We start from the raw sequence: 15111 nt of genomic DNA, 5'->3' as shown, positions 1-15111 counted from the left end.
AAGAAAACCGCAACTGCACAATGCATAATGTAACCCCAGAAGTGTGTATTTTTAATATCTGGAAGACAGCTGCAAGACATGTCCCTGAATCATCTTATCTTGATTTTGCAAGTGATCTCAGTTTGTGCACACATTAAAAACTGTCAGAATTATGCTGAGTTATCAGCACACAATCATTTGTTGAAAATTAAAAAAAAGCATCTTTATTACATGCCACCATCTGTGATGAAACAAAGTAATAAAAACTTGAATGTGAGTTATCCTATGAGTCTATGAAAATATTTTGATAATGAAAAGTATATAAAATGCTAATGCTTTGGACACTAAACTAAATGTAAAATAAAAAAATATTAATAGCATTGCTAAAAACAAAGTTTGAATGAACTTGAATCAATACCTTGAACAGGGATTTCAGCATAGCTTGGTCTTTTGTCTGTCAGTGTAGCAAGGGGTTTTGAAGCTGAAATTGGTCCACTTATAGAATGTCTCTGAAATGGAAAAATACTTGTGTCAAGTATCATTTGAAGGTAAAAAAATAAAAACTGAATTGCAGAATCAGTTTTAGAAACCCACATACGACATTATTACTGATTTGGAAGAACTAAAAAAATAAAGGAACCTTTAAAAATACTTAGTGAAAAAGGGTGTGGGCTCTTTACCAGTTGCTTTTGCTCATCTGAATAGATAGACACTGAAACTTGTTCCTCAAACCAATGTTGCAAATTAAGTTGTGAATTCACTTGCAGGTTTTTTTATTAATTTCCACCTTAATTTATATTTTGTTTGTACAAACCTGTTTTGGTTAAACTTGATGTGTTTATTTAAACTAATACAACCACGTCTGTAGCCAAGATATTAATGCTTGATTTGTGTTATTAACATATGTCTTTACAGCTTTGTGTCTTTTCCTGGAAATTCGGATAATGGTGTATTGGGTGTAGTGACACAATACCCTTTGCTAAGAAAAATCCTACTGAAAAAAATATTTTTCTTCAGAACATCAACAGCTTTTTTACCACCTATTTAACTGAGATGCTCTGTGAACAACTGGAGACAGATATTTTGTCTAAGTATTTGTCAAATATGTAATAAAAGAGAAATATAATTATTTTTTCTTTCTCAGGTCACTTTACTGTTCTGCTCTAAACTAGCTACAAATTGATCCTTTTATTTTCAAGTTTTATATAAAACATTTAGCAATGCATGGCATCTGGCAGTTAAAGCGCATGTATATAATCACAGATGTGTTAACTCTTGCACACAACAATTTAGTAACCATTGGATAGCACTGAAGCAAGCTGTTTAGGATCACATAAATGAACTATACAACACAACAACTAACCTTACAGTTGTTCAAACTCATATTCAGTTGCTGAAGACTCAGGGAAGACCATCCACAATTATTTTCTTCAAATTAATAATTTAAAAGAGCCTATTGCAAATTATAGTACATTCTTTATTCACACTGTCCTTTCTATTGAATTCTAATATTTAACCATAATTAGTTCAGTAATGTGTTTATCCTGAAAACTCTTTCAGCTCTCCATCTGGCCCAAGATTAGATGAGAAGGTTAAAGGAGCCTTATCTTCATAAGATAATAAAGGTCAGATATTTCTCACACCAAATCATGTAGGCAAGACAGACAAATCCAAAATTGTGACTAAAAATGTTAACAGTATATACTTTGCAGCATCCTGTAGCACAGGCAGGATTACAGGGCTACTTATTCATTGTTTAGAGTCAAACCAGAGTTATACTTTTGTGCTAGAAATCAAATGGAGAAAACAATTGCCAACATACAGTATGAAGAACTTCCTCACTTCATATATCAAAAATCCTGCACATACATTACACAGATTATTCCTTTAAATGTGCAGATGAAAGTGACTGTGATTTTGAGTCATGCACAGAAGTGCCTACAACACCTTCCCATAAGAGTTGGTACTTCAGATTTGAATTACATTTAATGTTCACTTCACCCACTTAATTTTATTTAAGTAAAAGCCAAGGACTGTACCAATGAGAACCATTTTTTCTAACACCACACCCCCACCCCCCACCCCCCCCGGAAACAACTACAATAGCTACATAATGAAGCTAAAATAAAAAGATTTCATTTTGGTTAGCTTTCAGATTGTCATCACAAAGACAGGATAGTACAGAACTTCAGCCAGGAAGCAAAGGTATGTAAGCAGGCACAGTGCTGGATAACCATACACCTTCATCACTTTTGCAGCTTCCGGATATCACTTAAAAACAAACATCCTTTAATGATATTATCAGAAAGTGGTTGTATTACTCAATTGATAACTTGCTGTGTACTGGTCTTGTCTCCTTGTTATATAATGAACTGTTTGTCTTTTTGCTCCTGTTGACTCTGCAGACAGGGCTTACTTTCACTGTTGCTAGTTCCGTATTACATATCTTACTATTACAACTACCAGTAGTAATGTAGTGACTAATACACTGCAAATTAGAGGAAACTGAACAACACAATGTTTATCTAGTTCCACTTGGTATATCTGTATAGTAGTAGTACACAAGCCTCTTGCAGAATCACTTTTCCTGAAACATTTTACAAATGTTAAAAGCTTTTCTGCTTTGCTGACCTTTTGCTGAATTTGCAGATCAGCCATTTCTCATTTCACTTAAAAACCAAAACACATCTGATGGGCAATCAAATATGTATAGATCCTACCAATCCCTTTACAAATACCTTTCTTCAACTAGAAATATATTCTAAAGCTCACTGAACTGCTAAACACCATTTGTCTTTTACACTGCTGTTCAAACTCCTCAACACCAGAGGAAAGGATCAAAAGTTCAGAGGAATCACATGCTTTTGAGGCTATTCACTGAAGCTACAAATGGGACAGAAATTACTAAAGGTGCCTTGCAATCTGTGATCCTCTTATTCCTCCTACAATGAGGTCTAGCAGAAGAAAATGCTAGAAACTTCAAGGAATAATTTTGATGTGATGTATGAAGACAATTGTTCACAGAAACACATTTCTACATAGTAGTCTTGGTATAACATAATTTCAGTAACAGATAAAGGTGCTAAGATCATCAACAATTACTTTTTCTCATAGCCATTCCTAGTTTGAAGAGAAAGTTTCTTCTAGTTACCTGTGACTGTTTTCAGATTTTTTTCCTTTTTTATTTTGTAACATCAGTAACAACTCCAGCACACAGGTGAGGAAAAAAGTAAAGGAGAACAAATACCTGACTTCACATTTGAGACAGAACCATGGCAGAACAAGCTAATTCCTTAAACTCCAAATATGTTGCTTCGACTCTCATCCTTATATCTGTTGTTGGCTATGGAAGGGAACATGACCTTCAACCACTATCCAGGTACCTAATTCCTGATCACTTTGCACTTCAGGAAGTACATCCTGCCAGTGCACCTATGGAGGCACAGCAGACCAGCTAAGCTTTCAGCTAAGACAGCAGGGTTGTTTTTAGGTTCTGAAGACCATTCTCTTGAAATCTCTCGTCCTAAATTGTTTTGCACTATTGCTAATCACTAAGGTGAGTAACAGCTGTGTTCCACCACAGCTTTGGACCTCAAGGCAGAATGGCTTCTGTTTATTTCCAGTTGCAAAAAAGTATCCAAGAATGTATCTCCTTATACATACAGGTATTATTATAAAGAAAAACAAAGCAAACAAGAACTCTCCAAAACTGAGGAAATTCATTACACAGTCCAATACAAAAATGAAATGATACACATAATTCAGAGAGGGCACATTTAATGCATCTATATTTGGAAAAATCTTTTTTGCAACCAATCCACTTTATCATAATCCCCAAAATTATGCCAGTTTTTCAGTAAGTGCCCATGTAAGCATTTCCCCTGTGATAGCATTTAAAAGCAACTGAGATTAATGACAACATTGCAACACCCATACAGAGATCAACCCTCCCACTTCTTTTTTAAGAGCCACCTGGCTCTTAAACCAGGGATGACTTCTGTAAGGTGGGAGCTGATAGGTCAACTCACATAGTGACTACTTATTAAAATCTTACTTTTCAATTGCAAGAGCAAAAAAACCAGACAAAAAAATATATATAAAAAATGCACAGAACACAACAGTAGAAAACAAGGTAGTTATATGAAAACAAAGAAAAGGAAAAGATGATGAAAATTAGTTTTGAACCTGAACCCCTTCTCTCTTGAGCAGAAAACATTCTTCAAATGCAATTCACATAACTGAGGTCACAAAACCCAGCTGCCTTCTGGATAATTACAAATACTTTCAAGAAAACCACCTATCTTCAAACAGACAATAGAAGCTGTTTTCATTTACCCACCCTCCTCTGTTTTTCAGGCAATGTTCCTCACTAATGAGTATCCAGCTGTTAATGACTTGGTTCTATACCAGAAGTTGAATTCAAAATTCAAGTAATTCTGGCAGATCAAGAACATCAAACAAGAGCTGTAAACCTCAGCAGGTTTGCAGTATTTGAAGAGATTACGTTGGTTCATGGTTAATTTACAGGTAAATAAAGTGAAATAAACCTTAGGCTTCATCAAAAAGTCTTGTCTGCCAAAGCCCTGGTGTAACCTTTTAGATTCCTACAAGAGCACAGAAATAAACAGAAATATAAAGACATATCAATAGGAACAAAGCATCTGCCACAGAACTTGTCACATTTAAGTACTTTAGAAAACTGCTGTCAAGTGTGACTGAGTCACAGGAAGTAGCAGAAGCTCTCACAAAAAAAAATATTTAATTCTTTCTCTTTGCTTTAAGGCTATTTATGTTTCATGAAATTCACTCTTAAATTAATAAAAGGTGCACTAGTCTGAGCACAGGAGATTTCCAGGTATTGTTCCTTGACCGCTAAAAGCCTACATGGATATAGATTCTTCAGTTCATACAGAGAGGATTTATTACCAAAACACTATGCTGACCTATAGTGAAAATCAAGTTTTGGTACTTCTGGTTAGCAATATCTTGAAGGCAACAGAACTACTAATATTAAAGGAGTAAAACATATAGTCCATTTTTTGATTTTTCTTTGTGAAACCAGCCTCATCTGCTTTGTCCTTGAACTTGTCACCTTTCACCAAAATCTCACTTCATGCAGCTAGCGACATAATAAAACCAGCAATAATCTATAGAGTTGAGCATTAGAGTACTGATGATGCTATCTTTGCGTACCTAGGCTCCTGTAGCAGTTGAACAAATGGACAAGGCCTCAGAGTGGACAGGACAAAATACACAGTACAACCACTGACTGGCCAAACTCTCAGTCAGTACAAAATGAACAAAGATAACCATTTCACAATTATTTCGTTCCTCTCTGGTCAGCTCTGATACCGAAAGCTCACGCACCATAGGATACATTTATACTGATGATCGCTGACAGATTCTGCACAGATTTCAGTCCACTGCCTGAAGGGGATTACTGCTGTTTCCGTGCCAGGCACAGGACTAAGAACTGACAAACAGCAACTATAAAACGAAGGAATGCAGATAAAGTTTTCCTCCCCTGCTTCCCAGTGGCACAGGAATAGTAATGGTTGGGAATATTTACAAGAACTTCCAAATTATGCCCAAACTTGTATTTACAACGTGGTTCTTGTTAAACTGAACATTTTAGTAATTACTTGAGGGAATATTTTACCATTATTTCCCCCCAAAGTCAGTCAATATTTGTATATTACCACCTGTATTTTCACATGCGCTTCTTTACAAAGAAGGATTAAGTGCAGTCATGAAACACCTACCTGCATAGGGGACACAGCAGCAGCTGGGGGAGTTTTCATGGGACTTGGGCTCAGGGGAGTGCGAGGAATTGTGGCAGCAGCAGGGCTGGGAACTAGTACAGAAAGGAAGCCATCATGAGCATTGCATTGTTTTGCAGTGAAACAGGAGACTGGCTGTTACAGTGAACTCTCGCCTTGTACTTCACATTACTAGTTTTACCAGATTAATTCTTTCAGAATTTCAATTAGTATCTGACTGCAAAATCATTTAAAAGTATGCCTACACATTTACTCCTCTGTAATTACATTCCTTTTCTTGAATATATCATCCACAGTAAAAAAAAGTTTATGGGGGTGGACAAGGCTAAGGTGCAGGATACTATTACCCTGGCAGATGTAAACGATGATCTCCAGATAATTAAAGAGATGGTAGCAGGCTCCTGCATCTGCCAAGGACAAGAAAGATAACCTATATCACCTGCTTCTCCTTTCTAGTTTCCAATCAGAGGCCACAGGTACTAAACACTATATCCCTGAAATTCTGGGACTGAACAAATAATGTGTTTAAAAATGTATGAAAACAGACATACTGAATTGGTGAATCAGTCACTGATTATTTAACAGAGTGATTAGACATGAATGCTGAGGAAGAAGGCAGATATCAGCATAAAATAAATATTGAAATAGACGACTAAAAAGAAGAGAGAGGGGATTTATCACTTTACCAAACTAACTCTGGCAAGAAAGCACCTTTATCCAATAACAGATTAACCTAAATTAACACTAGGAAAGTAAAAAAACTGTTAATACCTATGAACAAAGAGAACAAGGATGGAAACAGAACCATTTACAGTATCACCAAATAATATAGAGATGCTTCTATACCTTAAATTTTCAGGCCAAAAGCAATTAAAAGTAGATTTGCCACGCACAGTACAGTACTCTCTGGTAATACAGTCTACTTCAGACTGAGCTTTTTTACACCCTAGACTTACAGTGACATTAGCATAAATGAAATTCAAACCCCAAAGACCTGGCAAGGGAAATATTTTAATCATACAAGGTCTCATATGTAGTCAAAGCTAAAACCCAAGTGTTTCTTATTTCAGGATAATGACTTGGATTCCTTATTCTGAGAGGACAACAGCACCTGTTTCCACAATCAGAATTATAGTAAAGTCAATTGTCTCAGCAGTGCGATCCCTTTAATTTTAGAAAATATTCCCCATATCTTTTAATAGGTGATACTGGCTGGACCTTATTTTTGACTTTCATCAGCACTTTGACTGTAAGAATATAAGTTATTAAAAGAAAGAAACTCAGCTCTAGCTATTACATGATTTTTAGAACGCTTAATTTGGCACATTAAGTTCACAATTTCATAGTCAGGCTAAAATCAGCTGTGCTTCCAGCTATAATTATGTGTATAATATGTGTTTATGTATTTCTAATATATGGGAGCACTGAATCAAAGCATCTAGCCTATGAGTCATTGGCAGTGTGACAGTAAAGAAAAGAAAAAAAGACAAGACAAAAAAAGGATGTTTGTACTTAACCACAGCGAACAATCTGTTGTGCAATCTAGTTTAGGTTGGTTTGTTTCAGCCATCACTTATAGGTCATAATAGTACAATAAATTAACTTAGCTTTGAATTAGCTAAGCCATTAGAAGTGTCCCTGTCAACATATGATAATTCGTAACTTGGTACAGCTACTACATGGGGTTGAAAATAATTACCTTGGGAGGCACTGTCAAATGACTTGATGAGTGTTTTTACAGTAGGAGTTGGCTCCGAGGAGGTGGATGATCTGCGACTCAGGCCCATTCCTTGTCTCAGAGCTGCCAAATCTCTCTCTACAGCGTTCATGTAATTGTACACTCGACCACGTTCCTCTTCCTGCCTGAAATCAATATGCAGCCCATTTAAGTAATTTAAAAAACATTTTAACGTGCAAAGCCTTAAAAAAAAATCGACACAAATTTGAAGTCAAATTAAAATCTATGGTCCAAATTGGTCCAATAATGTAACCAAATAGGTTACATTAACCTAGTTTTCTTTCCACTGTAATTTAGAAATAGATTATCAACCTAAATTATCACTGTTCTTACTAATAATTCTTACTATTAGTCAGCAACTTAAGCACCAGGTGAAGAGTCTATCAAATCAATACTTGATTTAAAGCTTAATTCCTGCTCCTATCTCTCACATACACACACGCAAAAAAAAAATTAAGCCTTAAGGATTTCACCATTTCATATGGAAATAGCCATCTCAAAGGGGAGATTTTTTTTCCCCACCTGCATAAACAGAAAACAAACAGAATACTAAGGAGGTAAGAATACATTGCTGGCACACATCTTTAGGCGGCATATGAACCCATTAAAAAAATACATTAGATGTTTAGTACAGAATATTTATGGCGGTTATTGTATTTAGTGTCACTCACAAGAAAAGAATTGTTTGAAGCAACCTATTTTCTAGTCTGCAATAATTAAACATTGACTTTTGCTTCAGACACTGTGATAGACTTTTCTGACACCTTCCATCCAATACTGTAGCTATACCACTTCCAAGTAAACTGATTCAATTGCCTCTTTGTTCTTTGTCTGCAGCAAATCAAAACTCAGAAGACACTTGTGTCTAGATAAGCGTGAATATACTGACTGGAATCAGCAAGCCAGTTCTACCTTCAAAGTGCAACTGTAACCTCAAAGGTTCACTTGCAAGCAGTAATTGAACAACTACAATTCTGGCTGAAATGTATTAGTAAAGAATTGTTCACATTACTTAGTTTGGTGATCTCATTTCAGATAAGATGCTTTACGCCCACCACTCATCCAGATAATTTTCCATTTTCAGTGTAAACGGTCTGCTCTTCCTACCATCAGCTTTTCCCCAAGTTCCATAGCCTGCACTATCTCATACCCTACTGGATGCTGGGTTGTGTAATGCATCCTATAAAATGCCCATCCATGTGGAAAAAAAAAATAATCATTTTATATACATACAACCTTAATTACTGTAATTGTAAGCTATACATGTATTTAATCCCTAGAGACAATGTAGTCAGGATTCAAATGGTGCTGTCCAAGATGTTCCTGTTCTACAGATTTCAGGACTTCTGAAAGACATACAATTCAGTTTCTAAATAACTGCAGTGCCTAATTCAAGCCACAGTGCAATGCAGTTTGAATGATTTTTATTAAAAAATGGTTTTATACTCAAAAGTATCTCTAATTATTCACAGAAGAATTACCAGTGGAAAGAAAACAATACAAGATATATGCAGAATCAGATGAGGGTTTCTTCTCAGCTAAAAATCTGGCTGTATTTTTAACCATACCAAAAGCCTTGGCTGCTAATAAGAAGTATTAACGAAGGTAGAGAAAAGCCAACAGTACTTGTTTTTCACACTAAGGGAAGTTAAGTCACGTCCAGCTGTTATATGGGAAAAAATCCTCCAACCTGGTTTTGCAAAAGTTCCAAAATGAATATTCTTGGATGAATTACAGTACAAGGAAACATATATTGTTCTCATAAGTTTACTAATATGACCCCAAAACCCCACGTAAAGCAGCTTGTTGAAATACACATCCTCACAGTGAAAGGATTTACAAACTTCCAGGGTCTCAATAATAATTAAAATATTGGATTTCCAAAATTGTACCACCCCTACAAAAGAGACAATAATCCTTGTTGTCTTTTGCATACTTGCGTGACTTTATTTCCTCCAACTCTTTAGTGAGCTTCTCATTTTTCTCCTGAGCTTCATGTAATCTGCGCTTCAGGTCTCCTATCTCTTCCTGGGCCTCAGACTTTATATCATTCGCTATAACCACTGCAGTCTGTAGATCAGCCTGGAATTGACGCCATTCTGCTGACTCCTCCTATAAGCACATAAAGCTTTAAACTGAAAGCAGCAAGAATTCTGGAGTTAAAAATAAAAATTATTCTTATTATTCATAGCTTCCCTGTGGTGCTACAGGAAAAAATTTACAGGTGCTCATCTCTGACATTAGGCACAACCTAATTTACACGTAAAATTGAGGAAGTTTTGCTGGAAATAACTAGACTTCCAAGGTGATGAATTTCTTTTCTAGAAACAAAGAACATTTTCAAAGTGGAGGGGCGGTGGGGGTGGAAATTAAACTGGGCATCTGAAGACACAGGAACATTTTCTTTTAAGCCCAATGCCGAATCTTTGAGATACCGAGAATTTTTCAGAAATTAATCCTTTGGTGTCTGTAGCTTAGTAAATATATTCCCACATGATGCCCGTCTCTCAGAAATAGTTGTTTTAATGGTATTACATCTAACCATACTATCTTTTCACAATTTCCCATGCAGGTCTTATGACATTCCAAGTTTGCAATTTTTTCAGTTTTTAGGTTTTAACCTACCCGAAGTCTCCTGTGAAGATTCTTTATCTCTCTTTCCATGTCATGCTTTTGGTCCTGAAGTTTTTTAACTGTATCTGGAAAGAAAGTCAAATTCTCTGTAAGATCTTAGTCAGGGATCTATTTACTTAAAAAAAAGAGTATAAAACCTGCCATTGCTTTTAAAAACCTACTCATAGAGTACATTTTTATAACCATAGCCATGAGGAGAAAAATCGTATGAGCAGAAATAATTTGACAGCAAGTATCAGTAGGTACATGTTTCATTATGACTGGTGAGTGGAACAGTAAACTCAATTGTTTTACAAATCCCAATTTGTCCTCTACCCTTCACAATACTAAAATCATAAAGCAATAACAAAGAGCAAATATGGTAGGTAACTTAACATGGAAGGAACCTAAAAACATGGATGCCTGGGTTTTTCACTCTTCAAATGTAAGTTGCAGCTACACTAAGTCTTTGGATTCACAATTTACTCCCGGCCACAAAGCAGCTGACATAACACTAACAGCCATACCTTCAATGGGTATAAAATTCTACTCATGTCCTGAAGAATCTTACATTCTTGTCTATCAAGCTACTATTTGAAGTTGAAGCTATATTTACAGCAAAAGGACAAACAGTCTATGAGATCATGCTTTGAAAGAGATGATCCCCTAAATCTGCCAGCAGCTACACAAGAGTATGCAGCTCGATCACCACCAGCTCCTCCAGTAGACTGGCTACAATGATTGTTCATCTGTTACTTTATTCAATACGTAAGGACAATGTGATTGATTATTCCATTCTTATAACTATATATAACTAAGCAACTAATGAAGAAGAACAATTAGCAGGTCACTTCACTGATCCTTGGATTTGGGGATGTTCTATTTCTACAGCTATCTCTAAACTGTAAAAATGATAGGCCAACTGAACGCATGCACTTTTTTGTTCAGGTTCACTATTCCAAGACCTGCTGGAAACATGTATTTTCCCTGTGTATTAGAATGCTCTTTCCACAAAAAGACTGAAGGTGCCCAACACATTTAGTTGTTCAAAATACAAAACTCTGGTAAAAGAAAATCTGTTAAACTGCATAACAAATGTTTGAATAGTCAGAAGATAGGTATGTAGGTATGTATGTTCATACAGGCAGACTGATACAGTAAAGTGTCGTGGCTCAATTTCTAACATGAAAAAAACCTTTCCAGTGCTTTTATTTGGGTATCAGGTCACAGGAAATCCATTAAACCAAGTTTTATTCAAAGTCACTTGTTCTACCAATACCGACCAATGCCTTCCCAAGGCAGCCTACAACTTCAGTACTTGACTTTTGTCAAAGGGCTTTTCTTAACAATAAAAATGAGGCTATGGCAGGCTAAATGCAATAGTAAGCATTTCAAGTATGTTTAAATCAGATGTAACAAGGACTAAGAATGGATTTAAGCTGATTTATGCTGATGTGTACATTCAGCTCGTAAGAACATTTCAGTATTCCATGGAATTCCTTTTGGTTTCTTGATCAGAAGGAATTCCTAAGTTTTGCCTCAACAGTCACAAGTACAGAGGCTTTTAACGCCACAGCTGATTTCTTTACAGAATGATGTAAACCTCAGTTGGCCTGAAAACATGATAACCTTTCAGGCTTGGAAAACTTGCAACACTAAAATTAGACAGATATTTCTGTATTTATCTCTTCCTTGTAAGACTGCACATTTTAAGATGTATCTAGCTGATCTTTAAGCTTTGAAGATAAGCCTAACAGTGAGCCACTCAGATCTCATGCTACCATGATATTTAAGCATGGCCCTCCAATTTTTAGCTTGTCTCTGTACACGCAACTTGTTTGAGCTCAAGTCAGCACTGAGATGCCAGCTTTAGGTTAAAGTTATAAAAGTCATTCCCCCCTCCCCACGCTTTTTTCCATTGAACACATGCTAACAAAACACCCACTGCAAATTAGGTAACTTTCAACAGTGACAGCAAGTCAACATGCCCTAAAGAGCTTCCAGTAGCATTTTGAAACAAAATCTAGTGGATGACCATTTTCTTTTTTAGAGACAGTTCAAAGAAAATATGTTTTTAAAAATAAAATTTGTTGTACTACTAAAAGCAAGCTATAGTTCATCCAAAAATAACCACAAATGAGAAACTATAAATGCATCCAGAGTTAAAGCTTGTGTAACGCCATTGTTTTGAGCTTTTGTGAGATATGAAACGCACCATTAAGTTTTAGTATATTTATGCTTTGAAGTAAAACACAATGGTCTCGATATTCTGCAGTTGCTATAAACAATACAGAGCACTTTATAGCAGTTGTTGGAAACCATCTTCTCCCCCAGTCAAAGAGATTTAAGAAAAACAAGCCACCTCAAAAGAATTACTGGATTGCAACTGAATTTGAAACATAGTGAGAAATTAAGACTAAGATAAGTGATTTCACCTCTTGCAGCCTGAACTATTCTTCACATTGCGTCACGAATTACAGCCTGAAAATTCAAGTAGGCAAAATAGGTACACAGGCAGCAATTCTCTGTGCAGATGCTTTGTGGTATTCCTTCCTTTCTGCATCCTCACAACCTCCATTATTCCTCTCTAACACACACAAACCCTTTCCACCTGTATATGCTGCAGGTTTCAGTATGGTAGGTCAGGTACTTCTCTCCTACCATCATCCAGTCTCCCCCTTTTTTGTACTAGTTTTTTAAACTAGTTACATTGGTTTGCCTTACACCAGGATAGCATTTCAATTTTTTAGTATAGAAACGGCTATCCCAGTACAATCACATCTACATAGAGTAGTGCCCAACATTATAGTTAATTTACAAATTATAGCTTCCTTATACAAGGAAGAGAGACTCGTTACAAATATACCAAAGCTCAGGCAATTTGCATATCAATCTTGCTTTTGAGTTCAGCACTGTCAGACAATAGGTCTATACATGCTGTTAGCAAGAATTCCACCAAGAAAACTGAATGTAAGGGTCCAACGTTAGCAGAAAATATACTACCAATTAGAAAACTATCATCCAATTAACTTCTCCAACACTATGGTAGAAAAGGCCTAAATATGGTGATGTAAAAATTCAGTCCCATGACCACTGTGAATATCCTTTTCAAAATGAGATATAGCAGAATTAAAACCTAACACTGCTAGCTCCATAAGAGAACTATTTATTCACAGTACATTAGATATATCACCCTTCTTGCTCACCTAACCCTTGCTCAAAAAAGTTTACTGACTTAAATAGATATGGACTGAGAGCCTTGGTATGTTTAGCCAATGCACCTCATGTATTTTCAAGCTTCAGAAGAAGCATCTGACTAGTGACGAACTAACCTACAAATATCCATTTGCTGTAAGTCAGGAAACAAGTTCTGCCGTAATAAAAACGCCTCGCAAACTCTTACTAGCTGCTTGCTCTTCTCCCCTCAGGCACCGATACAACAGGCAGCGGCGCGCGGCGGCGGATGCGCGCCAACCAGGGCAGCGACCCCCCGCGCAGCGCCCCCTAGCGGCCTGCCGCCCCGCCCGGCAGCACCCACACGCCGCCGCCTCACGTTGTTTCGGCTCATTTACACCCCAGCGAGGGTATAAAACATACAGGGAATTTTAATCTTTCTTACACTTTTTAGATGCCATACAGAAGCACTATGCTTTAAAACCCCCTTTCCCATCAGGAACGCGTTTAGCTGCCGCGGCCACCCGAGATGCACAGCACGATGTGCGTCCTACCACCTGCACCACGTGCATCCCAGGTCCTGTGATGGGTCAATTATTCCGATTACTGTGAAAAATGTTTCATTATATGTTCATTGTGCAGTACCAGTGCTGGAGCACTCCATGTTCCTACGTTACCATTTGGTGTTGATTACCCATTAAATGGAAGGAGTACTCACCACCTCAGCTATGAGGCACCTTTCTCCTAACCGTCAAGTCTGTCTTTTGGGAAGTCTTTAAGTGATAATTTTGCATCACTACCTATCACCCGTCATTTATCTGTTGTCCGGACATCCTTACTTTTTCACTTGGGATTTTACAGGGTGGGTTAGATTTCCTCATATTTTTAAATCTAAAAAGTTCACTTTCTTTAAAGGCAACCTTTACAGTTCTTTATTACCCTTATTTAGGCTGAAAAAAGCACCATTCTTGTAACTAGCGCTTTATAATACCTAGGTCTGTGCTAAATTCCCCACATGTAAAAGCACAGGCATTATATATTTGGCTGACAGAATACCAGAACTGACCACAAGGCTGGTCAGCATAACAGAACTTACTACTACTAAGACGTGCTTTTCTGTCACTTTAATTATTAGAATTCTGGTTTTTAGACATTTTATGTACTACCTCCACCAAGTCTCAGATTTTCTGAAACTCTGTTCTTTGCTGTCACTACTTAGAAGCGACCACCGGGTTTAATTATGAACCCATAATGAACAGCATTTTAACGTGGTCAGAAAAAACTATTTTAAATGTCTTTAAATTTAGACTTTAAATGTATTTAACTGTTCCTCAGGTGCCATCCTTTCTTACCGCCACTAGATGCCACCCTCGTTCCTGCCTAGAACTCAATCACGGATTTCTTCCCTGAAGGACCACGCCAGGCCATCAGCTAGCACGGTTCCATTTTCCAAACTATTTCAAGAGCAATGAGTAACAAAGACTGTTGCAATTTCTGTTGAAAATTTCTGCCCAGCCAGAGGTTTTTCTTCCTCACCTTTTACCAGTTTAAGTGAAATACCTGATAGCCGTTTTGTACCCCCAAAACAGAAGCATCTAAAAATTACAGCTGCCTTGTAATCAGGTATTGCTGGGCAGATACCTACATGTTTACTTGACTATGGTGCTGTTTCTTGTATTTCAGTTAATGGAAAGAGCAGTGCAAGTAGAAAAGTGTTCAACCATTTAAGCCTTTACTACAAAACAACTTCAGGAACCAAGAGTTACCGACTGTGTGCCTGAACTCCTGCTCCCACGTAAACGTCTGTCTTGGGTTTTGGCACAGAAA

The 15111-nt window shown here is 36.9% G+C and overlaps 1 protein-coding gene across 2 annotated transcripts in view; it reads right to left on the bottom strand.

The window, feature by feature from the left end:
• SPECC1L (sperm antigen with calponin homology and coiled-coil domains 1 like) overlaps nucleotides 1–15111 on the bottom strand; it is a 70212-nt gene that overhangs the window by 28296 nt on the left and 26805 nt on the right. For both annotated transcript variants that reach the window (XM_056333757.1, XM_056333766.1), the window contains 5 exons: nucleotides 10123–10196; nucleotides 9434–9609; nucleotides 7459–7622; nucleotides 5742–5833; nucleotides 398–488 (listed from right to left, as the gene is read on the bottom strand). In XM_056333757.1, the coding sequence (XP_056189732.1) occupies nucleotides 398–488; nucleotides 5742–5833; nucleotides 7459–7622; nucleotides 9434–9609; nucleotides 10123–10196 (597 nt within the window). The remainder of the gene's footprint in view (nucleotides 1–397; nucleotides 489–5741; nucleotides 5834–7458; nucleotides 7623–9433; nucleotides 9610–10122; nucleotides 10197–15111) is intronic.

The sequence above is a fragment of the Falco biarmicus genome, chromosome 1 (assembly GCF_023638135.1).
Source record: "Falco biarmicus isolate bFalBia1 chromosome 1, bFalBia1.pri, whole genome shotgun sequence".
Classification (NCBI taxonomy): Eukaryota; Metazoa; Chordata; class Aves; order Falconiformes; family Falconidae; genus Falco; species Falco biarmicus.
Note: the sequence above shows the minus strand (reverse complement) of the source record. Positions and strands in the feature narration are given on the sequence as shown.